Source organism: Anopheles merus, chromosome 2L (assembly GCF_017562075.2).
Source record: "Anopheles merus strain MAF chromosome 2L, AmerM5.1, whole genome shotgun sequence".
Taxonomy (NCBI): Eukaryota; Metazoa; Arthropoda; class Insecta; order Diptera; family Culicidae; genus Anopheles; species Anopheles merus.
Genome location: NC_054083.1, coordinates 43,102,139 through 43,128,224, shown reverse-complemented (window position 1 = coordinate 43,128,224; position 26,086 = coordinate 43,102,139). Strand labels below are relative to the sequence as shown.

The window sequence follows — 26,086 nt, the reverse complement described above, 5'->3', positions numbered from 1 at the left end:
GCGCATCTTTTTTCCCCCCGACCTGACACCCGGGCGGGCGGGCCTGGGGAGGATCTTTAACCTGACTAGGGAGCGAATCCAAAGCAAACCTCCCAGAAGAAGCATGTAGAGAGCACGAACGACGCTTCATCCGGCGACATCTTTATCCGGCGCAGGGTGTAAGGTCAATGGGGTAGGTTGGTTGGTTGGTTGGTTGGTTTCGGTGGAGAATCGGAGCTGAAGGACAAACGCGCTTGCGAAGAATGGGACAACAAAACTTCAAGCAGATCATCTACTGAGGTGCAAAGCATCTTCTTCTTTTCTCTCCGGCACAAGGTGTAATAATCGAGCAAATTAGGGTCGTATAATGTGCAGTTGACGGACTTCCCAGGGAGCGGGTATTAAACCTGCCAAGACCCGATGGGAAATGAAGATGGGCGCCAATGGGCACCTTGTGCGCCAACGAGGTGCTTAATAAAAGTGATGATGATCATTTACAATGAAGAAGGAACAGAACTGCATCTCAGGTTTGCAGCTCGATAATTCGATGCGATCGACAAAACACCCTCGGGAAGGAAGACCAGAAATAAGAAAGACACATGGTAGGGTTTATATTTTTTTTTGTAAAATAGTGTACTGGTTTTTTCATTGGGCTGTCGTTGAAAAAACACAGCTCAGGTCACAGCTTTTATTGGGTGAAGGTGGTGGTGTACTGTTGCTCGCAGAATGTTTCATTAACCTTAACAAGCTAATAACAGAGAAGCGTTTGGGAAATAGAGCGCGAGACAGAAGGAAAAGGAGAGCGAGAGAAAGAGAGATCCTTTGTTTAGTTTCCCTCCTTACAGGCGCGGGATATGGGGAGCTTCCGGCTGGAAACCGTTCTCGTCGGCGACGTAGTTCACGGTGTAGACCTGTCCATCGGGGCCGGTGTACGAGTACGAGCCGCGGACGACCAGGGCGGCCACATCGTCTCCGAAGTTCTTCAGCTCGGCCGTCTCGGCGCGGTTAATGTTGTTGCTGGTTTCGTACCTGCGATGGAAAGCACAACAGAAGGTGAGCGACACAGCAACACGAGCACAAACCAACCACTCGGGAACAAAATGCACCAACGATGATCACTGTCACTGTAATGCACTGCGTGAAAGACACTCACTGGAAGTTGTATCCATCGACACCCAGGTTATCGTTCTCGTACTTCAGCACCTGAGCGTCCCGCTCGTCGGCGGGTGCGGCAAGAGCGACGGCCAGAACGGCGGCAAACACGACGGCGAATTTCATGGTGGAAGGAGGGAGTTTTTTTTGCACTATTTACTGCAGGATGGTAACGAAATACAGTGGCTTGCTGGCGCTACGTTAGACAACTGACAGCAGTGTGGCGGTTTGCGTTTCTATTTATACTAATCACATTCACCCAATCTTTGGCGGGAGGTGCGTGTGGTCGCGCGTGTGCTCGTGTGACGACGATCTTTTAGGCAGAGGGAGGTGGGGGGGGGAGGGTTGTCATCTCCCTTACCCGTGAACCACCCGGGCTCGCGGGATAGTTTTGCAATCCGGCGACGCTGACGCTGTCTTCCCGCACGGCACGGCACGAAGGAGTAAGGCACAGCGCGCATCAAACAGAAAAAAAGTAAGGTGCGGGAGTGGGAACACACACACACACACACACACACACACACACACACACGCACACACAACAGGCGATCCCAGACCCATCTTTTTTCTTCGAGATAAGTGATGAAGAGGGAGGGGTACGACACCCGCTTCGGTCTCTAATTCGACCGGGCCCGACACACGCGCCTGGGCGAATTCAAATTTTTATGTGACCCACACCCTAAATAAAAATTTTGAACCGGTTTCGATGATGAGTGAGCAGAGCGGGCTGCCCGGTGTCACCATCATTCGCGGTGCCAAGACTAGGCTACACGTTTGTGTGTCTGTTCATGTTCCATCTGTCTTTTGTTGGTTTTTGAATGTTTCCAGCACAAAGTTAGAAGCCCTTCCGTTGCTTCAGGCCGCGGAAGAATGGAGATGGGGCGGGCGGTGCAAACTGCAAAACGGTTCCGACACACACAGATACCAAAAATTGGCGGAAAATTTCAATGCCAGGATGCATGCTTTATCTGCTGTGGCAGGGAAGACCGGATAAATCAATATCAAGTGTGTTCGGGCTCGCCGGGCTTTGCAAACGGAAATGTCAGTGGCGTTTGAATTGGAGCGACCGGCCGTGAAGCAAACGCATGCGGCATGCTGCGCGAGACGGTTTCGAGTAGGTAGCGCAAATGTCGAGGCCTGCTTTGTCCGGTCCGGTCCGGCCGGTGTGCGCCGGGGGAAGAGAATGATCGATTTCGGACGGGTGCGAAGCACCCATTCGGAGGTTCTTTTAATCACTTGTTGTTGTTTCTCTGTATGTTGCTCCAAAATCTTGAGGTTGCTTCCGAAAGGATGTTTAATAGTGCTCCCCCGGGGAGTTGGTCGCAGTTTGTGTACAAACAGGGCTAATGATTTTGAGGTCCATAAAAAAGTAGCAAGATTATGAATATGGCTTCACATTTGTGCACGGAATAATAAGATGGTGGTGGTCTAGAGCCGTTGGGTTTCGGACCGCAACCAAAGACCATGACGTGAGCCGTCATGTGCATTGTTTGGGAGTCAAATGCTGCACTATCGGGTGGACTATCTCGTGATCGTGGTACGGTATGGTATGGTTTTGTGCTGTCCAGCCGACCAATTTCATTGAGATTCAGATCAGGTAGTGAGGATAAAGCTTTCAGTAGAGATCGTTGAACTTTGGCTTACAGTAGAATTAAAAGCTACTCTCATTCCCATGATTTTTGGAGTATAGCAGTGGCTTCTTTTTATTATTTTTAAGTAATGGCGGCACTTCCAAAACAGCGAATCTGAAGTTTTCGTCCTAGTTCTTAATTTTGGGAACTTTTACACCTCCATGTAATCTTTTTGACTTTAATAACTAATAGCTGTGTGATCTTCAAGACCTTGAACTTGCGTTAGGATGTTGCAATCAGAAATGAAAAGATTGTCACAAAACTTAATTTTAATGGTTTTCTATCAGGACCATACTGGGTCGGACTATGGAGGACTAGCTCTTTGGTTCGGTGGTTCAAATAAGATTATTACGCTTACAGAGTTATAAGATGAAGGAGAAGACAACACTACTGCATCCTTTGGGATTGAAATAGGAGATTCTCAGATTCGGAGATTCTTCAATATAAACCTCTTAGGAATAGGAATTATGAAGTACTTTTTGGGTCCTCTCCTGTTCATTTAAAGAATTATCTTTCTTAGCACGACATGTAATGGATGTAAATTGTTAACTAAAAATGACAATTTATATGGGAAAAAAATGCGCTCCACGACTTAAGAGACTCCACTGTATTTCATTTAGAACAACTTATGTGATGTTTGTGTCGTCTCATTCATTCGAATTTCTAGTAGTGAGAAGCACTTTTGTTACGACCTCAAACGCTGAAAAGTTAGGCTTGAAAGCCTAAAAAAATTCCAAAATAACTCTTAGCATTTTTCTCAAAATCTTCTATCAATAGAATCATTTCAGCACACCCAGTTTTACTCAAATGAACCATCGTTCTTTAATTAACAAAACGGAAGAAGAAAAAACAAATTTTTAACCTATATGGGCCAATTGCAAAAAGTTTGCACTAACACACAAACACCCAGCCAACCAAACCCCGTTTGCCTTACTTCGGCAGATGGGGAGCTTCCGGCTGGAAACCGTTCTCGTCCGCAACGTAGTTCACCGTGTACACCTGCCCATCGTCACCGGTGAACGAGTACGAGCCGCGCACAACCAGGGCCGCATTTTCATCGTCGAACTGCTTCAGCTGGGCCTGCTCCTGGCGCTGGATGCCGTTGCTCGTGTCGAACTGGAAGTTGTACCCGTCGATGCCGTTGTGGTCGTTCTCGTACTTCAGCAGCTGGGCGTCCTTTTCCTCGGCGCCAGGGCGCGGTGCGGCATAGCCGAGCGCTAGCAGGCCGGCGAACAGCAGGATAACGATGGAGGTCTGCATGCTTGAAGATGCTTCGGTGCTTGGGCTCGTAGGCTTTAGGGGTTGTAGTACACTGCAGAGTTTGAGGATGCAACTGATGCTGTCCGAGAGTGCGGGACCAGCTTTTTATACTCGAAATCAAACAGTTCCCTGCAAACACTGTACGATTACGACCTTCAGGCGGCTTGTGCGGCGATCGTGTTCCTCCCTTGGTGTCGTGCAATCGTGTACCCCCTTTTCGGGAGGAGGGAATGGTGGCCTGTAGTATCCGTGCCTTGCTTGCACTAAGAAGGAAAGAACCGTCGGGTGAATGTCAAGTTTACACCCGTCGTACCGACATCCGATCGGTATGAATTGGATTGTGTGTTTCTGAATGAATCGCGATTTCCCTTCGCTCCTCCTCGTCCAGTGAAAGAAGTTCAATCTGGCCCACACGCCACCAATTGGCGGGTCAATGAGAGGGTCAACGCATTTTGGCAGAAAAGAGGTTGTTAAAAATCGCGGCAATAAATTAGCAATGCCAAAAGAGGTGTGTGTGTGTGAGTGGATCATTTCAAAATTGAATCTTTTGTCACTTTTGAGGCTACTGGACAATCGATTCAATGTTTTTGGAATATTCAATATTTACAAATTACGCAATCAGAAGCAATTTGGAGGCAATTTGATCACCATTTGTCACCATTCAACTGTAACTGGCATATCTTTCAGCTCATAAACCGGGATTCAAAACATGTTTTGGTACAATTTCCAACCATTTATTTACATCTCGAGTACGCCATTCGTTCCGCTCTACTCCTTCGGCAGATGTTCGCCTTCCGGCTGGAATCCGTTCTCGTCCGCAATGTACGTCACCGTGTAAACCTGTCCGTCGGCGGCCGTATACGTGTAGGATCCACGCACGGCCAGGGCGGACGCATCACCGACCGCCTTCAGCTCGCCCGCTTCCTGCGCCGAGATGCCGTTGCTCGTCTCGTACTGATAGCTGTACCCGTCGACACCGTTGATGTTGTTGTCGTACTTGAGCGTTTCGGCGTTCTGGTCCGGGACGGGGATGGCCACGACCGCGGCAACGCACAGAGCCACACAGATCAATGCACACTTCATTTTCACGCAGAAACAGATTTGGATGTTCTTTCGGGTGAATTACTTCAATCTGTTGATGTTCGAACGGGATGCGTCGTTGACAGTTGCAAAGGCAAGAACGTTACTAAAGAACGATGTCACAGGTGTGATCGCTTTTATACTGAAATCAGGCACAGGGTGGAACAGAATGCTATAATCCACCTACAAAAAAGTGGCTCAGTTTCCAATGATTGGTTTTGCACATTTTGTCACACCATTCGTTGCAGTCTTTTCTCTTGATAGGGGGTACAGAAAAATGCGTCCGAAAGGAGAATTTTATGTGCATTTTCCATGCATAAGCTTAGGCAGAACCGGTCCAAGAGCACGGACGCAACACGGATGTCGGGTTTGGTTGAATATGAAAGGAGAGTTTGAATATCTGTAAAAAAAACCGGTAGAATAGGAGCGCCTCCAGATAGAACTGAACCAGTGTTGCATCAATTTTCGACTTTCAAGGTATCGAGGATCTTCTTCTTCTTCGAGTTATTTTTTTGCTTTTTATTTTTTAAATCAAACATGATCGCATCAGCAAACTGATCGTAGATGGGAGGAATTCGAGAAACTAAAGACAGTGATGACTTGTTCTTGACTTTTTTACGGTAAAATGCATTAAAACCCGATAGGTTCTCCCACAAAAGAATTTGTCACTATAATTTGGCTTCTGGATAAGGATGATTTGGAGTTTGAATGAGTTTGAATGAAACTACTTGGGAATATGTGCACCTTCCGGCTGGAATCCGTTCTCGTCCGCAACGTAGTTGATCACGTACACCGTTCCGTCGGGCCCGGTGTAGGAGTAGGATCCTCGTACGGCGATCGCCTCATTATCCGTGCCGGGATTACGTAGCTCAGCCTCCTCCGTTCGGCTTGTGCCGTCGCTTGTGGCGAACCTGTGTCGATGAGATTAGAGTCCCTTTTTATGAGCCAGACACCATCCCAGACAAATCTAGCACAACTTACTCGAATCGATACCCATCAATTCCAATGTTTTCGCTGCTGTACCGCAAGATCTCGGCATTTCGGGAGTCATCCAGCGGGGCAGCAAATGCACTAATCACCAGTGTCAAAGCGATTGCTCCTAATAGCTATAAACAGACAGACGTTTTGGACGTTAATTCAAAGTTGATTGGGAACTGATGAAAACAAAATTGTGTACCATCTTCATCTTGAAGTAACTGTGTTTTCTAATATATCTTTGAACTGATGTACTACAACTTCAGGGATCCGTCTGCAACCACTTAGCTACCGTAACTAACGGGGAACAATGCAACTAGCATCTTCTTTTATACGCTCTCGGTGTTCTTCAACAAACTGTCATAACTTGTCAGCTTCCCCTCAGCAGTAATTAGGATGCACACACCACACTTTAGCTTGATAACGGTCCTGCGGTTGCCCTCCGGGGGTTCGCCCATGCCTCCAACTCCAGAACGCGATTCGCTTTCAGCGAGACAGTGGCAGTGTGTCATTCGATCAGTCGATCAATTACATCGATCATATCACGTGGAAAGCATGAGTCTTTGCTAGCCTGTAAGTTGCTAGTACTGTACTGTGCTGCGTCTTCCGCAAACCGGTAATACGGTAAAGCGTGAAGGTTTATTCTCGTACCCGGTTGACGAGAACGAGTGAGGACCTCGTCTGCGACAGTACGGTGAGGATGATGTTCAACGCATTAGATCGGGTTTGAAATTTGACTCGCTAGGTAGGCGTACGCGCATCCGGTTAGAACCACAGAATGCTGCTGGAGAGCAAGCAACAAAAAAAAAAAAAAAACTGGTCCGAGGTCTGGGGCAAAGCGATCGCATTGAGCAGTGGAAGAAAGATCACTTTTGCTTTCAATGTCTCGTCGCCGTTGCGGTGTAGACTCGAGGCAAGGCACTTGAGATTGGAGTCTGTTTCGCTGGACTACCATCTTTCGCTCTCAAGCGAGGCAGCCTTCTCTACCTCTGTGCTTCGTAGCGTAGCAAAAACGATGGGACGGCAAAAAACCTTCTGTTTACTGTATCACTTACCCGACTTTACCCCGCCACCAAAAGCCACAGCGAAAAAACGGTACATTGAACAACGAAACGAAGTGCCAGTAGCACTCTCAGGACGCACGCACGCACGCACGTCGGCAGTAAATATGTAATGATTTATGGTCCCTCTTTGATGTGCTGCCGTTAGTGGATGCATCTCGCAGGGTAGGTTCACATGCCCTTTTTTGCGCCTGTTTGCGAGGCCTCTTCATTGCTACGGACGAAAAGATTCTAACCAAAAGATGACATGCAAATGTCAGAGCCACAATTGGACAACCGTTGGGATTTGTCGCCAAAACAAAGCAATTTATTGGTCGGTAATGATGACCGATAAGGTGGGTGAACTATTGGAGTAGCTCTTTTGGGGGACTGACTTCGCAGGAAACGTGTTTTGCAGGAGTGTAATATTTTACAACAAAATCGACTGATGCCCTCTCTCTACAGTTGACTGTAACCGTCGCAACTTACGGCACACGAGCGCGAGCTAGAAATATGATGCAAAATCCAATCGAACAAACCGAAAACGAAACCACACACAAGAAAAAGAAACACACCACGGATATGCTAATGAAAGCATCGGGCCGCCGTGAGACATTCCGTCCCAAACCGCTAAGCTACCCCGGGAAGAAAGAAGAAGAATCTACACATGGATGTGTGTGTGTGCGTATGTGTCTTTCTAGTACTTTACCGTGTTTGTGCGTGTGATGTTAGTGATAGTGAAAACTGTTCGAAGGCTACGAAGCCAACCGCTCGTTGACGATTTTCTTGATCATCTTCCATGCGCAGCCCCACCCTTTTCTCGTTTATCATCCTCCCCGCGTCACCTGTGGGGAATGGAAACCTCGGAGGGGGATGATCGAAAAGTGGTCCAATCACGACCCCGCACCATGCGCACCATTCACCAGCAGCAGCAGCCAGCCAGCCAGCCACTTTCTGGTTAACCTTGAAAGTATCTTCTTCATCTTTCTCCGCATAGTGTTACCGCAGCATCGGGCTAGCATCCCTCGATCTTACCCTTCCCTGCTACTACCTCCACCAACAACAACAAAATCCATGGCAACGCGAACGCTTGCGTGCTTACACATAAGTCACATTTTAGTAGTAATTTATGCACGGTATTACCGCGCTACAAAAGCGTTTGGTCGCCGACAACTCACCGTGCCCGATGTTCCTTTTGTGCAAACGTTCTCAAATGGGGAAGGTTTGGATGGTGTGGGGGGGGGGGGGTTTGACAAAAATCCCCGAATTTAAGCATTGAAGCTAGAATGATTAGATATCTGAGAGTTTCAGGCCATCGATTTGAAGGCAGCCTGAACGAAAAAGGGAAGCCAAAAAGAGGGCTTCTGGGAATTCGGACTGTTTTTTGGGACCGTTTTTTTTTTTCAAAGGGAACTTTTAGCACAGCCTTGGTTGACATTGGGTCGAGCTAAATGGGAAGGACGGTGCTTGCTGGTGAACATCGCGATCGAGATAATCACCAACTTGAGCGTCACCATCATCATCATTATCATCATCATCTACTAGTTGCTTTGCTTGGCGATGCATCATCGATTATGTCAGCGTGCATCAGCGGGCGCCGCCGAGACACCGGTCACCTCCGAATTGACCTCCTGGCGTCACATCGCCGATCATCTCGCGCTCGCCGACGGAGATCGCATATTTTGGAGCCTGAGCCCGTTCGTGTTTGCGTTTGTGTGACGGTATTTTACATCTCCTTCGACCTACATCCCTCCCATCGTAGGTGCGATGCGCTCGTTTGGCTTGGGGGGAAGGAGATTTTGTTTTTCTGCTCTCTGTCACCTTTCTTTCGAAGCTCGGTTAGTTGGTATCTCTGTGTGTGAGTGGTTTTTTTTTTCGGGGACACACTCTGAGCAAACCAAGCCAAAAAAAAAAAAACACCCCAAAACTGTTTGTTGTGTATGATGCGTGGGTAAGATGCGTGAGGTGAGGCAAGTTTTACGGTTCAATTTTATGGCGATGTCCACGGGCACGCTTGCATTTTGGTGTTTCTTTGGCGGGGAGGCATCTTGACTGTTGGTGGCCTTCCCGGCGTGCTGCTGCAACCTTATCTAGCTGGGCCGTAGCACGTGGGAGGGAAGCGCCAGTGTTTGTTTGTGTTTGTGAGCACATTTGGGAGGGAGCGGGCTCATCTCGGACGGCATTTAATCGGTCAGCTGTAATCTAAATGTTGGTCCTCGCCCGATCAGCTGGGCTGAACTGACGGCGGCAACCCTTCGAGTGGGCTGTGCATCCAACCCAAAAGGTAAGAGGGATTAGCATGATAGGAGGCCATAAAATGAGGTCACTGGAATGCAATCGTACTGCGCTTGTTTGGATAACATCATATCACATTGCATAAGCTTGAAAGCGGGAACGTTCTACAAGTTCCAGCAGATCCACAATATTCCATACACTTTTCTCTCCATCCGACTCTTATTTGCATCCGTTTTGTGGTTTGTTTGTTTGCTCGTGAATGATTATCTATCGCAACATAATTGCTTGGCGCCTCCTTGCGTCTGCAGCCAGACAGAAGCAATGCTTATGTAACGGAAGTGATGCTGACACGCATCGCGCTCTTATCAAATCGGAGTTAAAATTAACAGCGAACCAGCAAAACCGATTAGCATATTATCGTAGCAGGCGTGCGCGGTTCGAGGTTGAAAGGTAGCTTGGAAACCAGTTCACTCCGAACAAACGTTCCCAATGTGTTCCGAGCAAAACGTATGGAAGGAGCCTTTGCGTTACGCCTTTGGCGAACCACAACAACCTTTGGTGCAGTGTTTGGTGAAGAGTTGTTGGGCTGAAGTGCTCTTGGGAGGAACAATGCTTCACTGCATCTTCCTTTTTTTGTTCGCTGCAAGCATTTTAATGAAGACGTTTTAGACTGCTCTATGCTGTGTTCTCCAAAACCACACCTTCTACTAATAGAGCCATCAGTGTTTGATGTGTTCTCATCAGCGTTGATCGAAGCTCATCTCATCCACCGTGCGCTCGTGTGTGCACCCTATACCGTGGCCATGCCTAAATCCCCGTGTACTCCTTGAGCTGTCACTTCAAACCTTTGTGTTTCGATGTTGTTTAACTTATTCCAAACTTATCCCCCCCCGCAACCACTCAATCACACCTTTGTTAGGCAAAACGATGTCCAAAATGGTAGTTTTAAGAAGCTGTAGGACATAGTTTGATGCCCAGTGCTCATCATGAACCTTATCGGCGTGGTAGTATCGTTTGGCACGCTGCTAGCTGTATCAAAGTGTGCTCCGATGGAGTTGTCGGATGCGGATCAGGATACCGAGCTGCTCAGCTACGAAAGTGTCCACGGACAGGAAATGTATCGGTTTAAGTGAGTGATCGCGAAGTGCTTGAAGCTTGTTGCTGGTGGAGTGTATTGCATTTGCTTCTGCTTTCTGTCTCACAAAAGGTACGAAACGAGTGATGGACAGTTTAGGGAGGAAGTCGGTATGCTGGTGAACGTTGGCACGCCCGAGCAGGAGCTGATGTTGATGGGCCAGTATGGGTACAAGAATAAGGACGGCACGATGGTGATGGTTATGTATACGAGCGGCAAGAAGGGCTATCGGGCACGGACGGTGACAAGAAACGCACGCGATGCAGATTTAAGGATGAAAGCTTTCCTGTCGTTGCTGATGGGATAGAACTGCCGGGTTTAAGATCATTCCCAGGGTTTTGGTTTAAATATAAATAAGACACCAAAGTGGAGAGAAAATGAAAAATAAAAACAAACATAGCAGCAAGTAACTTCAACGAAAGTGCTTCAACTAAATTGCAAAAAATAAAACAATTGCAGTTAAGCATCACATGGTACTTTATGCAATTTTATTTACCCGTTTATTCTGCTAACCTTTTACCCTTATTGATTGATATTTTAAATACCTGTACCTAAAAACAGCCCTGAATGTTTAGCCTCTTTAACAACCCGATGAAAGTGATCTAATTTTATCTAATGCATTTTTGACGCTTTTTTATCATACTGAGCTAATAGCATTTTCGTTGCAGATGTTGCCTGTCGTTGATAATATCAATAGCATTTGTAGCAATGTTTCAATTAAATTCAGATTATAAGATATCCCTATCCAACAAGTGATAGCAGCACCGTCCTATCGATAGGACCAGCTTCAACGTTTGGTGTGAATTCTTCCTCAACGGACGACGGTTTGCTTTCGACTCGATAGCCATTTTCATCCGCAACAAAATCAACACGATGCATAACGCCATCTGGTGTGTAGTAGCTGTACCAACCCGTCACGCGCAACACGCCCGTGCTTGGGTCGATCGTACCGACCTCTTCCCGTGCCTGTCCATCCTTTGTTTCGTAGCTAAAAACAAGGGAATTTTTATTTATCAGTCTGGAAATATGATTCTGAAATTCAATTGAAGTTAATGGACACTTACGAGAAACGATATCCATCCTCGATTTGCACGTTTTCGTAGCTGACTAGATCGTCACCTATTGGAGCTCCAATTATAAAAGAAGTTAACGTGGCACACACGATAAGAAACACATAAATCTGTCAGAAAGCAAGTTGGAAATAGGAAAGAATGTAATATTATTTTCCAGTTTTAGCTCAATCAAATCAACAACATTCTTACCACACGCATTTTCTTCACTAGAATCCTTCCTGTGCAGTATAAGCAAGCTCCCAAACTCTTCTAATATCACTCACAAATTTCGCACTGCGCTAACATAAACCACACTCGTCAGCACCTTTCACACGTCTACACAGCTTCAAAGCTTTTGCAAAATCTAGCGAAACTGATGCCCACCGAGGGGTCAGATTCACAAATGATTAATGCGTCCCAGGCGAGACGCGAAGATCCCCCAAGCCATGCCAGAAAGGTCATTACCTTCGGACCAATCTTAAGAGAGGTTCGGTGGGTACGTTTCAATGATCCCGGCAGACGATCTCGCGAGGTAACGCTCAATTGCACGATGATCGTTATTGCTACTGAGAGGGACAGGTTGCTTAATGTTGGTCGTTCCCCCTTTTTTTGCAACGTTCTTCGTTTTTGCTATCCTCAAATTTTGAATAATAGCCTTATGGTATTGCTAATCGTATTAAGCAGCTTAAGAAGAGTTTCTGTAATTATATCATTTTTGAAATGGATAGAAGAAAACACAAATGTTAAATTATTGAATAATTCATGAAACTTCCAGACTAGGTCATGCAAAACTACTGCCACTATTTCAAAACTATAATCAAAAGACTCCTGACGGAAACAAGCGACGAACCTTTCAAAATATCCGTTAAGAGGGTCTTGATATTTTTTTTAATTAAATTTATTCACACATTTGTGATGTCATGCGTATTAAATATTATGAATAATTATCCATATGATAAGCTGATATCATAACTTCTTATCGAAAACAACCCTAGCTTCAGCCTCTTTGATAATCTATTTAAAGCGAACTATTACTTATTTCTATCTATTGTTTGACAATTGTTAGCTTCTGTGTTGTAACATATTGCTATTAAAAATTAATTGTTTTTCCTGCAACGTTCCAAGAAAAGTAATTCCCTATCCGACAAGCGATAGCAACACCGTCTTATCGATAGGTGAACCAGCAACAACCATCGGTATGAATTGTGCCACAACGTTTGGCGGTTGGTCAACGATTCGATAGCCATTTTCATCCGCAACAAAATCAACACGCTGCGTGGCGCCATCTGGCGTGCGGTAGCTGTACCAACCCGTCACCGTCAGCACCCCCGTGCTCGGGTCGATCGTACCGACCTCTTCCCGTGCCTGTCCATCCTTTGTTTCGTAGCTGGAAATAGATGGTTGATTTTTTTTATCGAAGAAATGCTTGAAGTTCAACTAACGCAAGATGCACTTACGAGAACCGATATCCATTATCGGTATGCACGTTCTCGTAGCTAACTAGATCGTCGCCTATTGGAGCTCCAATAGCAACAGGAAGAATCGTTACAAACAAACAAAGAAGCACACAAATCTACCACATGGAAGCAGGGAAAAAAGAAGGTTTTTAACATTGAGCTCATGACCGCAATCGAACGAACAACATTCTTACCGCACGCATTTTCTTTCCTAGAATCCTTCCCTACAAACAAATAAAACTGCTTTTCTCCTTTGTTTCCGATCTTTTTCTTCACAAAAAAAAACACCAACCACACTCGTCGGCACCCTCAGCACGTCTACGCAGCTTCCAAGCTTCTGCGCAAAAGCTAGCAAAAACCGATGCTCGCCGATGGGTGCGATAGCGCTTGATTAGTGCGTCGCTCGTAGCCCAGGCCCGAGAAGCGAAGAGGCCCCCGAAGAGCCGTTTCAGCAAGGTCGTTGCCTTCGAACGATCCTAGGAGATGTTAATCGGGCTATGATTCCAGCAAGCGAACTCACAAATCAACGCACGCTGCACGGTGATCGGTTATGCTACTGACAGGGACAGGTTCCACAATGCTGTTCGTCTTTGTTCCGACGTGTTTCGTGTTTCATTTTTTGTCTTCAAATTTTAATACAATCAATACCACGTTGCTAATCTTACCGAACTACTAAAGATAGGATTTCCATAATTTAACCGCATTTAAAATAGCACACGCACAAAATTGTAATTTATATCGCGCCGTTTGCTGATGTCAGCCGACTAGGGATAGAAGCACTGTTCGCGAAACGCCACTATCGACGAGTGGCGTAAGCACGCTGAATGCGTTCGGATCGGACAGATCGGCCCCGGGCAGATGCATCCCGAGCGGCCGGTAGCCATTCTCGTCCGCCACGTACTTGACCTGGTAGGTGACGCCATCGGGCCCGACGTAGCGGTACCAGCCCGAGATGACCAGCTTGCCGGTGTTGTGATCGGTCTCAACCGTTTCATCGCGCCACTGATTGTCCTTCGTTTTGTAGCTTTAAAAATGCAAAATAGGGAATAAGTGGTTAATCAAATAGTTTCTTCTTTGTTTTAGTAATGTGGAACGAAACACGTACGAAAACAATTGCCCATTTTCAGTGCTTATTATCTCATAGTAGTGGAAGTTGTGGTCTTTCTCCATCGCCGGTCGGGCGTCGGTCAGTACCGTTGATGCAAGGAAAAAGGCAAGAAGACACACACAATACTAAAATGTTTCGATATTTAAAAAAAAACTCTTCAAACTAGCTGGTTTTCTAGCGCATAAATCAAACACTCACCCGATACATGATGGATGGGGAATTAAGCTACAACACGCGCAACATAAAAAGCGTACAACCTGTTTCTAGCGTCGCAAAGGTTTGACTAACACATAACGTCCAAAACCACGGCTACACACGGTGTCAAAACGTTAAAGTTTGTCTGGTACGCCCGTTTGGTCAGCGGTGTAGCGATAATTTTTATTGATTTTCATTCGCAAGCAGTGGCATGAGTGGGGATGTATCCTGCCCACAGTACAATTTTTACTTTTTTATACAAAACAGCAATCAAAAGCGCAAAAACCGGAAAGCGCTGAATTTTACGCCAATTTTCAACCGCACCGCCCACGGCCTGTGTCGGCCGTTTATCCAACCAGCGAGAGGAGCACGGTTTTCGAGATTCCACCCGCGAACGGGGTAGAAATGGTGTACAGGTCTGGATTCGGATCGGCACCGGGCAGATGGGCGCCGAGCGGCTGAAACCCGTTTTCGTCCGCCACGTACTGCACGGTGTAGAGGACACCGTCCGGCCCGAGGTATCGATACCACCCGGAGATGACAATCTTGCCCGTGTCTTTATCCCAGGAGACCGTTTCCTCGCGTGATTGGCCGTCGTTCGTTTTGTAGCTGGAAGAATGTGGACACGGGAAACGAAGGAGTTGCTTTTGGGCGGTTTACCAAGACAGTGCCGATAGTGGTGCTTACGAAAACATTTGCTCCTCGTCGTCCGCCTCGTGGTAGAAGCTCTGCAAATTTGGATCAACTCCTTGGGCCGGTGCACCGCCGACACCGCGCGAAAGGGGTACGAGTAAAAGAAGGAAACAAATCTGTGAGGCAGAAAAGAACGTTGTAATGCTCGTATTTATGTGTTTTTTTTATGGCTCTCTAACCTGATTCTTCATGTTTTCTCTTTTTACAGGAAAAGGCAGCCAAAATTCTACCAAATCTACAGAGCGAGCACCCGGTCCAACCTTGCTCGCTGGGAAGATCTAGTCAAACTGACAGTCCAAAATGCTGAAATTATTTTTAGAAAGATTCACCCGGTTTTCTTTTTATCTTTTGCCACGACTGAACGGCCTTGAAGTGGCATCTTTTCACTGGAGAACGTGGATGGAGACATCAGCAACATTCAGCGATGCACCGGAATGAGGGTTATTCCCGAGCTAAATAGTTGAAACACGTTTGATAAGTAGCTCACCAATATTTACAGCGTACGCTTGGCTTAAGTTATAAGCGCATGTGTTTGTCTTTGTATCGCCGGCAAACATAACCTTGACAGGCACGCAGATGCTAAAGACCGAAATGTTTTAGTGTTGATGTATCGCTGTTGCAGATAGGACGGACTCAAGCAGCGATGGTAAGATACGCAGTTTGTTTGTCGAGTGCGTGCTCAAAAAGGTGTAATCTTTCATTAAAATTTGATCTTCGTTTAAGCGTTCCTACCAGTGGATCTTAATAACGGTGGCAGTTGCACTGACCGTAACCGCAATCCTGGCAGCGCCCGTTGGAGAAGAGGAACCCGACATACTATACTATGACAACGTGCGTGATGATCAAGGATACTTTTATTCCTACAAAACGAAGGATGGCCAGAGCCGCCGGGAGCAGGGATACATTGATCCCGAGTCGGGCATTTTGCGTGTGACAGGATCGTATAAGTACATCGGTACCGACGGTGAAACGTACGAGGTGTACTACGAGGCGGACGAGAACGGGTATCGCATCGTTGGTAAGCCACCGCTGCCGGGCGCTCCCGGCATCTCCAATACTGTGTTACTTTCGCTCGTCGGTTAGGGTGTGAAGAAGATAACCGCTAAAAATGATTATCAATGTGCTTTATGGAGAAATAAACTAGGAAAAATGAGTGTAGTCTAAAGTGTCTAAAATTTATCTAAAAGCTGTGTCTAAAGCCTACAAGACTCAACACAAAGCAAAAGTTCAAGTTCGTTTAGCTCGTTTCCCTTAATAGCTTACAGGTAGGCGATTTTTATAGCCAAACCTACGGCACAACGGCAAACGAATAATGATAAAAACAATAAAACTTATTACGTTACAATGAACATTAGCTGAAAAACTATAAGTCGGTAAGTGAATAACCTATGCTTCGAGGAACCTTTATATGTTTATATTCGATGATTTAATTTGAAAAGGCAAACTAAAACGTTGTTCAAACATTATGTTTCATATTAATTTCGATTAACGGCTATCATCTACGGATACAAAACAAAATCAAATCAAAAGACTTCTATCGCTATCAAACGACGAACCTATGGATTGCAGAATATTACAAAAAAGTCTAGCATGTGCGTAAGTAAAATTGTGTTAACTTATAAATACATGTGCATGTCTTTGTACCACCTATCATAACAAGCATAACCTTGATCGGCGTAATGCGTATCATCTTTGGCACCATTCACCACAAGAAACGAAGAAGCCGACGACCGTCAGCGCATCCCAGCGCAGCAGCCGGTTGTTGAATCTTTTAGTATTGACTTATCGCTGTTGCGAACAGGACGGACGGATAACGACGGACTCCAGTAGCGATGGTAAGCGACAACACGGTTTTCTTATCAAGCGAGCGTGCACAATATTTGGTGATCTCGTTTTTTCCTTTCTCTTGCTTAAGCATCCGAAATCGTGGATCATAGCGGCAGTGACAGTTGCACTGACCGTGACCGTGGCCGTTGCCGCCCCTGTACGAGAGCAGGATCCGGAGCTCGTTTACTTCGAAAATGTGCGCGACGAAAATGGGTACAGCTTTTCCTACAAAACAAAGGATGGTCAGTTCCGCGAGGAGCAAGGAACCATCGACCCCGAGACGGGCATTTTGCGTGTGACGGGAGTGTATCGCTTCATCGGAACCGATGGCCAAACGTACGAGTACAGCTACGAGGCGGACGAGAATGGGTATCGCATCGTAGAGAAGCCTCCCCCGGCAGGCATCTCCAATACGGTGTTGCTTTCGCTGGTTGGTTGACCAGACGAGTGAAGCAAAAGGTGAAACAAATATTATATAAAAATCTTATGGAATGCAATAAACGAGTGCTTCAGCTAGAAATGATCTGAGCATATGATATTTTAATGTTTACAAAGGAAGGAAATCACAATCTACATCGCTGAGTACGCTGACTCTGTAAATGAAGGACAAAAGTTCAAGATCACTTACCCTGTTTGCGTTCATCGCTTGTTGATTGGCTGTTTTTGTAGTAAAAGGTACCTAAGCGCACACCAGCATGCGAAAAATGATGGATATTAAAATAGACAAGCACAAAAAATAAAACCTCAATGAGTATTTAATTACAACTATAGCAAAAGCATTTAAAGCTTTGCTCAATGTTGAAGTTTCGTATTAGTTTCGGTTGCAATCAACAGATGGCACTTTAGGCGATCGAGACAGAGGCGTCATCTGCTGATGAGAACGGAAATCTAAACGAAAGACTTCGGGTGACATCAAGCGACGAACTTACGGAATGCTGAATATTAGTGGTGGGAGCACGGAATCGGACCTGCCCGATTCCGATTCCGTGTTCGGACTCTATTCCGAAGTCACTAGGATGCTGCAATCGATTCCTAATCCGGATTCGATTCCTTAGCTTATTCTGGATTGCGAATCGCAATTTGTCCCGGTAACGGAATCAGGATTGACTCCAGAAAAGGAATTAGCTCCAGAATGAGAAATAGTTCTTGAATTGAAACAAGATGTTTAGGAAGCGAAATCAGTCCGGGAATCTCCATGAGAATGCACAGTTTACAAGTAAATTTGGATTCTTTGCGGCTATCAATACGTAGTATCATTGGACCCAAACGCCTATTCTTATGAAGGTGCCAAAATCGACTCCGTTGCGAAGCCGCGTCTGATTTCGGAGCCTATTCTAATTTCAGAGACGATTCTGATTCCGGAGCCGATTCCAAATTCAGAGCCAATGCCGATTCCAGAGCCAATTCCAATTCCAAAGCCGATTCCGATTCCGGAGCCGATTCCGGAGCCGACAAATACCGGAGCCGATTTCGAAAAAACATGTTTTTTCCCATCACTACTGAATATGCGTTACGTTTAGCATTGCATACTTTCGGGATGAAAGGCTCTGCATGCTTGTGTTTTAAAATAAACGGACCAATGTGGTTTCTTTCATTGATTCCTACTTCTTTTGGTAGTGCAATAAGAGAAGCAGATATAAAGAGTATATTGTTCACAACTTTATTCACTTTTTTTTACATACTGTTTGTGGCATTTGAATCTCACTGAGTGTTTGTGCTTGTGCTTGTGATGGGGAGGTTGTACCGTCTCCGCATCTTACAGCTTGGTCACCGTCGGGCGGTATCCTCGCTCGTCAGCAACATAGTCCACCCGGTATCGCTGTCCATTGGAGTCGGTATACTCGTACGAGCCGGTCACGGACAGGGCTGGCTCGTCGGATCCTTCCACCGGCTTCAGCTCACCCTTTTCCTCCCGCTTTTGGCCATCGCTCTGTTCGTAGCTGTGCGTACGACCATTTGTTAGACGGTTCAAAGATTAACGAAAATCGCATTAGTTACCACCTCAAAACAAAAACAATCGAAAAGGGATAAATTTCATGCGAAAGCATGGGTTGAAACTTACGCAAATTGGTAGCTTCCATCGACGTTGTTGTCGTTGTTAAAGCTTATGACTTGCACCTCATCCTGCGCCTTGACGGCACAGAACACGGCCAGGGCAGCGAAAATAACAATCTAACCGGAGGGAATGAATGAACAAGAATGAAATGAAGATAGTGTCGATGAGCAGTTCATATTTCTAGAACATTTTTACGGCGCGGATTTACGCCTTTGCGTGGGCATTAGTTGGACATCTTTAGCGACGTAATCTTGTGTGACATTTGTGCCGAACTGGTCGGAACCAGCGATGTTCCCGCGAGTGCCTAATGTTGTTCTGATAATGCTGATTTATGTTGACCCCGCGGCAGAACCCGTGGGCAGGATGCGTTAGAAAAGAACCATTGTTGAACATTTTAGGAACCTTTAGTAAATATTCTTTAATGTTCGCGAGTGAGACATGTATTAATACATAAATTTCAATCGCATTGATTGTGACTCATATTTAACCAGAGTAGTTATTAAATAGTTCACTAAGCTTTCCCTCTTTTGTTTTTGTTCTATTGAGCGCTGCAACCTTTCTTGATCTAGAGTTGCCTTGAGAGCACCTAAGAACAGTTTTTAGACTGAAAACAATAATTTAAACATTGTACGTTTCAACATTGTAATTGAAATAAATTCTTTATCTAATGTTGAGCTCATTTGAATGAAAATGACTTATTTAGTTCAAATTTCATAATTTCTCCACGTTTAGTAACCAGTTCGTCACACTCCAATGGATCTCTTGAGGCAGTCTATGAGCTAATATACCACCATATCCTCGTTCGTAGTCATATTTTTGATGTTAAAGATAAGCAACACTTGTCCAACGCAACACCACCGAAAATGTCAGCCATTTCTGTCGCCACCCCATACTACACAACCTTCAGGTGCAAACAAAAAAGACATTCCAGCACCCACAGCACTTCAACATCAACATCAATCGTCTTTTGTTCACTTTTGCACGTAACGCCTACACCGTACTTAGAGCTTCATCTGCCCCAATCGTCACGTTGAAACTCACCACGTGCTTCATGCTGACGGTTTGACGATACACACGGACACACCGCACGGGGAAATAATCCAACGGCTGTAATAAAACGTTTCCTGGAGTGCCGGGAGTACGGGAGCACTGTTGGGCGCAAAATCTCACTCGCTGATCACAGGACGACCACAGGGTGTGTGCTGGACACGATTGCCGTACCGCGCGGACAGAATAATAAGCGTCCAAGATGCTGCGCGGCTCCTTTTATACTGCCACCGGGCGCAATGGCTGGTCAGCGCAAAGGCACCGGCCGTAAAAAGAAAGGCAATCGGGATGGGATGGGGGTAGCAGGCAGCTTTAAGGTGACGATACCGTCCCCGATGGCCGCAATTTATCACCACCACCACTACCGATGCTGGGAGTTTATGCTTGTTTTGCATGTGTTTTGTGTGGTTGCGATGGGAAGGAGCATTGCACGCGGTACCGCACCGCTGATGAACGGTGGGAGCGAACGGTGTTTGATCGCAGGGAAGATGAGCACGTACACGGACACCGGGTATGGGCCGATTGTTGCCACACATGTGGTATAAGAATGGGGGGAGGAGTGTCATGAGGGAAGATCGGTCTGTTTGAGGGGTGTCAAAAGTTGGAGGACGATCGTTTACAGTAGCCGAAGAAGAAAGGGTTCAATCGCACGGGAGTGAACGATGGTGAAGGTGCAAAATCACACAGAAATTTTAAAAGAAAAGCTATAAAACTAAGACTACCCATTCATGTAGGTCAGTCGCTTTTGTTTTAGCGTCAGGAACTGCTATGACTGCAAACGAGGAGTCGATGTAGTTGTCCCCGTTGCGTAATTAATAGCCAAAAACGGAACAATGGATTTGACAATTTAAAAGCACATCGAATCAATTGCTGCAATTACAATAAATGTATTTTTTTATGTTCTTTATTGTTTTTGTTTAATTATTACAATTACAATAACAAAAGTAAAAATACCTCTGTTAATTTATTAAACAAATAAACCTATTCTGCAACTCCAAATGATATAATGCTCAAAATTTGGTTCTATTAACTACTTGGAAAATGCAAATTGTATAGAAACATTACAGGCCCAAAATTCCTTTTCTTATTAATTAAATGTATTGTCCTTCAAGTAAATTAAGAGTAAAAATTAACAAACATAACTCCAAACTCATTCTCATTAGTATAAAAGCATCAATCGATTGAGCAACTGCAGCTGGAGCGTGCAATTGCTCGCCCGCTTAGCTTTAAGTGCATTATGCACATTTACAAATTAGCATGTAGGTGACCACATCTTGCTCTCTCTCTCTCTCTCTCTCTCTCTCTCTCTCTCTCTCTCTCTCTTGCTCTCTCCCTCACAACAACAACATAATCTTTCCCTTCGAACATATATTCGTTCGTTAGTTTTTAATCGTTTATTTAAAACTACTAATCGCAACAACCGGCCCCCGATGCACCTGCATCGATTCGATGCATAATTCCCATCGCTGCAATCTACGACATTTAACCTTCCCCAGCTTTACGGCAGCTAAAACTGCCAATTTATCAACAAGCTTCTCGTTAGCATACGTGTGTGTGTGTGTGTGTGCGGTTTTAATTGTTTATCTTTGAAGCGTTTGTGAAAAATGTTTGTCAATTAAATAAACTACCTTGCGGAGAACCTTGCTTGTTTGGGGACAGTTTTTTTTTTTTTTTTTTTTTTTGGTCAGCAACTATCGTCTCCCTTGCAAAAGCTGACCATGAAAAAAGAAACAAAACAGAATGCCAAAAAAAGAAGCTTGTCACATCGATACATGCTGCAGCTCGCCGGGAAGGATTACGTCGAAGACGCGCTTGTTTAAAAATTAACGCCTTCCGCAATGTGCAAAAAAAAAAAGGCTCCAACCGGTACAAGAGTAATGACCGAACGCCGGGCCGGTAGCCGGCTTCTGTCTCAAACATCCAACATATACGCTATGCAAAAAAAAGCTACTAAAAGTCACACAACGTTGCGGCGAGCAATAATTGAACAACTTCAATCATGATTACTGTGTCCGTTTCGGGGGTGAGTACGCTCATCGTTTTTACTTCTTCCGTTTCTCATCTCAAGTCTTTCTTCGATCGTGCTCGTCCCCGTGGTGTGACCTTTGCAACATTCCACCAAAAACCTCCCAATAAAAAAAAGCATGGCGGTAAGATAAGCGTGAAGCGATGTGAGAACGGCACACATCTCATTATCGGCAACAATCAATTACCACGCGCTCACGACGCGCCCCATCGTGGTGGCGATCGTTCGCTTCTCCAATAATCTTCCGCTGTGCATCAATTTTCCCCCAAGGTCTCTTATTTTCGGCGATGGCACTGTACGGTTTTATACATATCATTCGATTTGCCATTCATCATCAAAATTGCATCCTCAGCAATGGCGACATACACACACGCGCGGTAGGCAGTTACACCCTCCCGAGGAGTGAGTGTGAGAATAGGAAACGCATCTAACAGCTAGGCTAGAGCTGCTGCATAACACGCATGACACTATCGGCACGACGTCAACGGCATGATGGCGTAAGACGACCCCTTGCTATAAGTCCGCGAGAGCACATCAAACACAAAAAAAGAACGCCAACCCCTCCGTCTACAATACGGCCACGATCGCCAACCGAGTGGAGGCAGTACATGTGCATAGGTTAAACAGATGGGGCGCGTGCGTAGTTAAACCCTCATCCGCGCCAGACGCCGGTGGTCGATCGGTGCCGATTGCTAGCCAAAGGAGGCAAACAAATCAACCTCAAATTATCAAACACTCGAGCGCGTGAGTGTTCGGGCGCGTTCGAGGATGATCGATGGTGATATTTGTGGCGGTGAGCATTGTTGGTCAAGCCGGGCGCTGAGGGTCGCGCACAGTGTGTTGTGGTGGTGCTTCCCGTTGATCATGATGATGATATTATGCCTTTTCGTCACCCCGAAGAGGTCCCCATATCTGGCAGCTCTCTTTGAAGGTCGTGTTTTCGTGATGTCTTTAGAAAGATAGAATGATGCCTCCAGCAATACTTCTCTCTCAGAGACAAAGACGCCTCCAAACTGCCCCGAAGAAATGGTTAGACACAACGAAGCGTTTTTTTTTGTGAATTTTTATACTTTTTTGTATTATTTTACATCAATTTTACAAACTCTCTTCACTGGATTTGTGTGTTTGTGTCGGCTGCTACTTCAACATCAACTTGTTTTAACGTTCGCCGTGCAATACTTTGAGTACGGTCGGCGAACGGTGGCGATCTTCTAGGAAGAAACCAGCACCAGGCACGACAAACACCGACAACGGAAATGGTGGTACAGTGCGCCGCGCTTAGGCCTCGGTGATCGTCGGGTTGAATCCGTTCTCATCGGCCGTATACTTGACCAGGTAGCGCTTGCCGTCCGGATCGGTGAACTCGTACTGGCCGGTGATGGTGAGCGCTGGCACATCCTCGTTGTCGAAGTTCTTCACCGTCTTCAGCACGGCCGACTCTTCGCGCTTGTGGTCGTCCGTCTGGTCGTAGCTGAAGCTGTACGAACCGTCCACCAGGCCGGCATGGTCAATGTCCAGGTTGCGCAGCGCGATGTCACCCTGGGGCGCACAGGCCGCAACGGCAATCAGGGCAGCGAGAACGATCTAGAAGGGGAAGGGAATAAAAGATTAAGGCGAGAGTTCTAAACTGAAGGCGGAAGTGTGACCGGCTTCCTGGTTTTGCACAGTTGAACCGTCTGCGATCTGCTTAATTGGCAATGAAAATCGATCGCTTTGGATAGCGATCAACACCACACGCAAGGAGACAGCAATAGGCGAAACCTCTAAGAGGATGACATGTTTGGGCACATAAAGCAAAGCAACGATCACAACATTGTCTCGTGTGGTATTATTTCATTTCTGTTTTCGGTTAAAATGTTTAATCCCATCGTGACCTTGTGAATTCTTTTTCACGCAAGCTAAGCTTTATCTATGGTATAAGAGGCTATCATAATATTTATACGCTGCAATCTGTCAACTTGATGCTGGGCGGTTAAGCGAGAGAATTTGCCAACCAGCTGGAGATGACGCTATGACGATCGTCTTGAAAGATCCTTAGATGAATTTTGCAGCCTGATCGTTTTCTGATTTGCAATATGTTGGGAATGAAGTTTGATAAAGCATTCAACTTAGTCAACAACGGGAACAATTGGAAAGAACGACAGTCTACATGTCGTGGGCTCGCTACAATTCAACCACTTTCTCCAATGATTCCCGCTTGCAAAGCACTTGCTCCTAGGTTATAGCACTTTCGTTACATTCTACCACTCACCAGGCACTTCATTGTTGTTTGTTTAAAGAAAGCTTTTGCTTGGATCTCTTCACGACGATGCTCGATGGTACAATGTACTGGTTAGCCGGTCCCACTGGGTTATATATCCGCTGGACATCTTCCGACCTGCGGTAAGGCTCAACACGAACCACTAGCAAACCAGCCACACTAGCTGACCTTACATTAATTCAAATTCCGCACCAAACTGATACAGATTCCGGCGTGATCCTCGCCTGATCGTATGTGTCTGTGTGTTATAACTTTTTTTTTGCATAGCTTTACAGCTCCAGCCTCTATCGATATCAGTCAGCGAAGAAGAAGAGAGGGGAAAACAAGACATATTTCGACGAAAACTAACGAAACACTTCTGTACCGTGTGGAATGTGCCCGCCACTAAAGAACTAGACGGAATTCAGATAATGGGCCACCTAACCTTTCAGCACTGTCTCGTACGTGGTCGAAGATGGATCTCTACCGGTGCAGCAGAAACACCCAGCGGTAGTAGTAGTAGTAGTAGTAGTAGTAGCAGTATTGGTAGCAGCCTCCTAAACATGAACTTGTTTTTTCCTCTCCCGGTGACGTTCGATTTTGGCGAGACATGTGTGTTTAGTTTCTTTAAACCCCCTTCTCCATCACTTTTGTTTGGTGTAGGTGTTTTGGAGCAAGGCTGAACGTGGAAGAAGATGAACCTCGTTTTCAAGGCTTTTGATTTATCATACCGGTAGACCGGTGGCAGTCCGGTTCTGCGGGTTAATGAGTGAACCAGATCGGTTTATGGCGCCGGTCGGGTTATGTTTTTTTTTTTTGCACATCTATTAGCTGTCTGTTATCGTTCGCAGATTCGTTCTCTTTATGTATGCGTGTGGAGGATTCTTGTTGTCCCAAGGTCGCGACAAAGAAGATTCTCGTTAGTGAGCACAGGAAAGAGCTGCTAGAACGGTGCATACACTGGATTGTGGTGGGAATTATTGGCAAACACACAAGCTTCCTGTTTTTGCTCAACATCTTGGTTATGCTAATTTGGTAGGATTTAATGCATCTTTGGTGCGCTTGGAAGAACAACATGCGATCAACAAGGGGAAGAATCATGCAAACAAAGTCACTTTCACTGCAAAAAGTTATATTAATTTAGGGTATATTTTTTGGCTTATCGAGGGATGATTAACAAATAACAATTCTACTTAGAATATTTGAATGACTTTGTTAGGTGTTGCCTTGAATACAAAGGATTAAGAAATGAATAATCAATGTGTAAAAATTAAGAGACTGATATGATCAAAATTATGGGTGAATTAATTAAAGCGTAATCAATTTAACGGTCGTTTCAAAACTGAATCTTGAATGATCCGAAACAACCCCGTACGGAGAGTTGCTCATTTCAACTAAGGATTAGACTATACAGGTAATAACATCCATTCAGTAGTTGTAAAATCAAACTCTTCCAGTTTTAATGTCCGTCGAGCTTGGAAATATCTGATGTCTAGGCCTACACGAGTCATGGGCTTTTCTATCTGCGGTATTTTATTCTAGCATTCGATCCTTTCAAGATTTGAACCCATGACGGATATGATGTCAGTTCATACACTTGAGGACTGTGTTTGTGATCTATGATATCTCAAAATTTCACTCCCGTATTTAGACAAGTTTCAGTCTAGATGGCATTCCACAACCTTTAATGGACTGTTATTGAGTATCTGTTGTGATAGCATCAAATTATTCGCAAAAAGTCCTATAAATTATGAAGAACATAATCAATTTCATTCAACCTGATCACAAATGTACACAAAGAAGGCTAGACATTAAGCTGATCGATGTCTATTCTTTACTAGCCAAATAACCAACCCGCCTGCACTGATGTAATGATGTGCGAATGGCTCCTCCAGATAC

General features: G+C 45.5%; 12 protein-coding genes across 13 annotated transcripts; 3 read left to right on the top strand and 9 right to left on the bottom strand.

The window, feature by feature from the left end:
• Positions 1 to 812: 812 nt before the first annotated feature.
• LOC121593843 (flexible cuticle protein 12-like) lies at positions 813 to 1,346 on the bottom strand. Its single transcript, XM_041916558.1, has 2 exons — positions 1,133 to 1,346; positions 813 to 1,008 (listed from the first exon to the last, which is right to left on the bottom strand). Exons 1-2 carry the CDS (start codon positions 1,255 to 1,257, stop codon positions 819 to 821), a joined length of 315 nt encoding a protein of 104 aa, XP_041772492.1. The 5' UTR covers positions 1,258 to 1,346; the 3' UTR covers positions 813 to 818.
• Positions 1,347 to 3,567: 2,221 nt separating this feature from the next.
• Positions 3,568 to 4,653, bottom strand: LOC121593841 (endocuticle structural glycoprotein ABD-5-like). Its single transcript, XM_041916555.1, has one exon. The coding sequence runs from the start codon at positions 4,020 to 4,022 to the stop codon at positions 3,693 to 3,695; it is 330 nt and encodes a 109-aa protein (XP_041772489.1). The 5' UTR covers positions 4,023 to 4,653; the 3' UTR covers positions 3,568 to 3,692.
• Positions 4,654 to 4,740: 87 nt separating this feature from the next.
• LOC121593844 (flexible cuticle protein 12-like) lies at positions 4,741 to 5,225 on the bottom strand. Its single transcript, XM_041916559.1, has one exon. The coding sequence runs from the start codon at positions 5,103 to 5,105 to the stop codon at positions 4,791 to 4,793; it is 315 nt and encodes a 104-aa protein (XP_041772493.1). The 5' UTR covers positions 5,106 to 5,225; the 3' UTR covers positions 4,741 to 4,790.
• Positions 5,226 to 5,503: 278 nt separating this feature from the next.
• Positions 5,504 to 6,781, bottom strand: LOC121593842 (flexible cuticle protein 12-like). The gene is made up of 3 exons (XM_041916556.1): positions 6,280 to 6,781; positions 6,084 to 6,208; positions 5,504 to 6,013 (listed from the first exon to the last, which is right to left on the bottom strand). The coding sequence occupies exons 1-3, from the start codon at positions 6,286 to 6,288 to the stop codon at positions 5,827 to 5,829; spliced, it is 321 nt and encodes a 106-aa protein (XP_041772490.1). The 5' UTR covers positions 6,289 to 6,781; the 3' UTR covers positions 5,504 to 5,826.
• A 3,051-nt stretch (positions 6,782 to 9,832) lies between these two features.
• Positions 9,833 to 10,968, top strand: LOC121593202 (endocuticle structural glycoprotein ABD-5-like). Its single transcript, XM_041915388.1, has 2 exons — positions 9,833 to 10,481; positions 10,560 to 10,968. Exons 1-2 carry the CDS (start codon positions 10,339 to 10,341, stop codon positions 10,792 to 10,794), a joined length of 378 nt encoding a protein of 125 aa, XP_041771322.1. The 5' UTR covers positions 9,833 to 10,338; the 3' UTR covers positions 10,795 to 10,968.
• A 132-nt stretch (positions 10,969 to 11,100) lies between these two features.
• LOC121593203 (larval cuticle protein 65Ag1-like) lies at positions 11,101 to 13,731 on the bottom strand. 2 transcript variants are annotated; one of them, XM_041915390.1, is made up of 5 exons: positions 13,191 to 13,489; positions 12,997 to 13,112; positions 11,750 to 12,926; positions 11,552 to 11,667; positions 11,101 to 11,475 (listed from the first exon to the last, which is right to left on the bottom strand). In XM_041915390.1, the coding sequence occupies exons 3-5, from the start codon at positions 11,756 to 11,758 to the stop codon at positions 11,229 to 11,231; spliced, it is 372 nt and encodes a 123-aa protein (XP_041771324.1). In that variant the 5' UTR covers positions 11,759 to 12,926; positions 12,997 to 13,112; positions 13,191 to 13,489; the 3' UTR covers positions 11,101 to 11,228. The 2 variants fall into 2 exon arrangements, with proteins under 2 accessions (XP_041771324.1, XP_041771323.1); XM_041915389.1 differs by lacking the exons at positions 11,101 to 11,475; positions 11,552 to 11,667 and having other exon boundaries at positions 11,754 to 12,926; positions 13,191 to 13,731.
• LOC121593200 (cuticle protein CP14.6-like) lies at positions 13,595 to 14,392 on the bottom strand. Its single transcript, XM_041915386.1, has 3 exons — positions 14,303 to 14,392; positions 14,102 to 14,229; positions 13,595 to 14,020 (listed from the first exon to the last, which is right to left on the bottom strand). The coding sequence occupies exons 1-3, from the start codon at positions 14,309 to 14,311 to the stop codon at positions 13,753 to 13,755; spliced, it is 405 nt and encodes a 134-aa protein (XP_041771320.1). The 5' UTR covers positions 14,312 to 14,392; the 3' UTR covers positions 13,595 to 13,752.
• A 52-nt stretch (positions 14,393 to 14,444) lies between these two features.
• LOC121593201 (larval cuticle protein 65Ag1-like) lies at positions 14,445 to 15,286 on the bottom strand. Its single transcript, XM_041915387.1, has 3 exons — positions 15,172 to 15,286; positions 14,987 to 15,108; positions 14,445 to 14,908 (listed from the first exon to the last, which is right to left on the bottom strand). Exons 1-3 carry the CDS (start codon positions 15,181 to 15,183, stop codon positions 14,647 to 14,649), a joined length of 396 nt encoding a protein of 131 aa, XP_041771321.1. The 5' UTR covers positions 15,184 to 15,286; the 3' UTR covers positions 14,445 to 14,646.
• Positions 15,287 to 15,298: 12 nt separating this feature from the next.
• LOC121593204 (endocuticle structural glycoprotein ABD-5-like) lies at positions 15,299 to 16,145 on the top strand. Its single transcript, XM_041915391.1, has 2 exons — positions 15,299 to 15,638; positions 15,716 to 16,145. The coding sequence occupies exons 1-2, from the start codon at positions 15,636 to 15,638 to the stop codon at positions 16,073 to 16,075; spliced, it is 363 nt and encodes a 120-aa protein (XP_041771325.1). The 5' UTR covers positions 15,299 to 15,635; the 3' UTR covers positions 16,076 to 16,145.
• A 100-nt stretch (positions 16,146 to 16,245) lies between these two features.
• On the top strand, positions 16,246 to 17,340 carry LOC121593205 (endocuticle structural glycoprotein ABD-5-like). Its single transcript, XM_041915393.1, has 2 exons — positions 16,246 to 16,827; positions 16,908 to 17,340. Exons 1-2 carry the CDS (start codon positions 16,825 to 16,827, stop codon positions 17,256 to 17,258), a joined length of 354 nt encoding a protein of 117 aa, XP_041771327.1. The 5' UTR covers positions 16,246 to 16,824; the 3' UTR covers positions 17,259 to 17,340.
• A 1,116-nt stretch (positions 17,341 to 18,456) lies between these two features.
• Positions 18,457 to 20,130, bottom strand: LOC121593206 (endocuticle structural glycoprotein ABD-5-like). The gene is made up of 3 exons (XM_041915394.1): positions 19,917 to 20,130; positions 18,882 to 18,991; positions 18,457 to 18,759 (listed from the first exon to the last, which is right to left on the bottom strand). Exons 1-3 carry the CDS (start codon positions 19,926 to 19,928, stop codon positions 18,576 to 18,578), a joined length of 306 nt encoding a protein of 101 aa, XP_041771328.1. The 5' UTR covers positions 19,929 to 20,130; the 3' UTR covers positions 18,457 to 18,575.
• A 2,873-nt stretch (positions 20,131 to 23,003) lies between these two features.
• On the bottom strand, positions 23,004 to 24,305 carry LOC121592775 (larval cuticle protein 16/17-like). Its single transcript, XM_041914560.1, has 2 exons — positions 24,200 to 24,305; positions 23,004 to 23,532 (listed from the first exon to the last, which is right to left on the bottom strand). The coding sequence occupies exons 1-2, from the start codon at positions 24,209 to 24,211 to the stop codon at positions 23,227 to 23,229; spliced, it is 318 nt and encodes a 105-aa protein (XP_041770494.1). The 5' UTR covers positions 24,212 to 24,305; the 3' UTR covers positions 23,004 to 23,226.
• Positions 24,306 to 26,086: the final 1,781 nt, after the last annotated feature.

Coding starts and splice junctions, on each gene's coding strand:
- LOC121593843 (XM_041916558.1), bottom strand. CDS start 1,257: ATGAAATTCGCCGTCGTGTTTGCCGCCGTTCTGGCCGTCGCTCTTGCC. Junction 1,009..1,132: donor GTCGATGGATACAACTTCCA/GTGAGTGTCTTT, acceptor TTTCCATCGCAG/GTACGAAACCAGCAACAACA.
- LOC121593841 (XM_041916555.1), bottom strand. CDS start 4,022: ATGCAGACCTCCATCGTTATCCTGCTGTTCGCCGGCCTGCTAGCGCTC.
- LOC121593844 (XM_041916559.1), bottom strand. CDS start 5,105: ATGAAGTGTGCATTGATCTGTGTGGCTCTGTGCGTTGCCGCGGTCGTG.
- LOC121593842 (XM_041916556.1), bottom strand. Junction 6,014..6,083: donor ATTGATGGGTATCGATTCGA/GTAAGTTGTGCT, acceptor TCATCGACACAG/GTTCGCCACAAGCGACGGCA.
- LOC121593202 (XM_041915388.1), top strand. CDS start 10,339: ATGAACCTTATCGGCGTGGTAGTATCGTTTGGCACGCTGCTAGCTGTA. Junction 10,482..10,559: donor CAGGAAATGTATCGGTTTAA/GTGAGTGATCGC, acceptor GTCTCACAAAAG/GTACGAAACGAGTGATGGAC.
- LOC121593203 (XM_041915389.1), bottom strand. Junction 12,927..12,996: donor GATAATGGATATCGGTTCTC/GTAAGTGCATCT, acceptor ATCTATTTCCAG/CTACGAAACAAAGGATGGAC.
- LOC121593200 (XM_041915386.1), bottom strand. Junction 14,021..14,101: donor GAAAATGGGCAATTGTTTTC/GTACGTGTTTCG, acceptor GCATTTTTAAAG/CTACAAAACGAAGGACAATC.
- LOC121593201 (XM_041915387.1), bottom strand. Junction 14,909..14,986: donor GACGAGGAGCAAATGTTTTC/GTAAGCACCACT, acceptor ACATTCTTCCAG/CTACAAAACGAACGACGGCC.
- LOC121593206 (XM_041915394.1), bottom strand. Junction 18,760..18,881: donor GATGGAAGCTACCAATTTGC/GTAAGTTTCAAC, acceptor TCGTACGCACAG/CTACGAACAGAGCGATGGCC.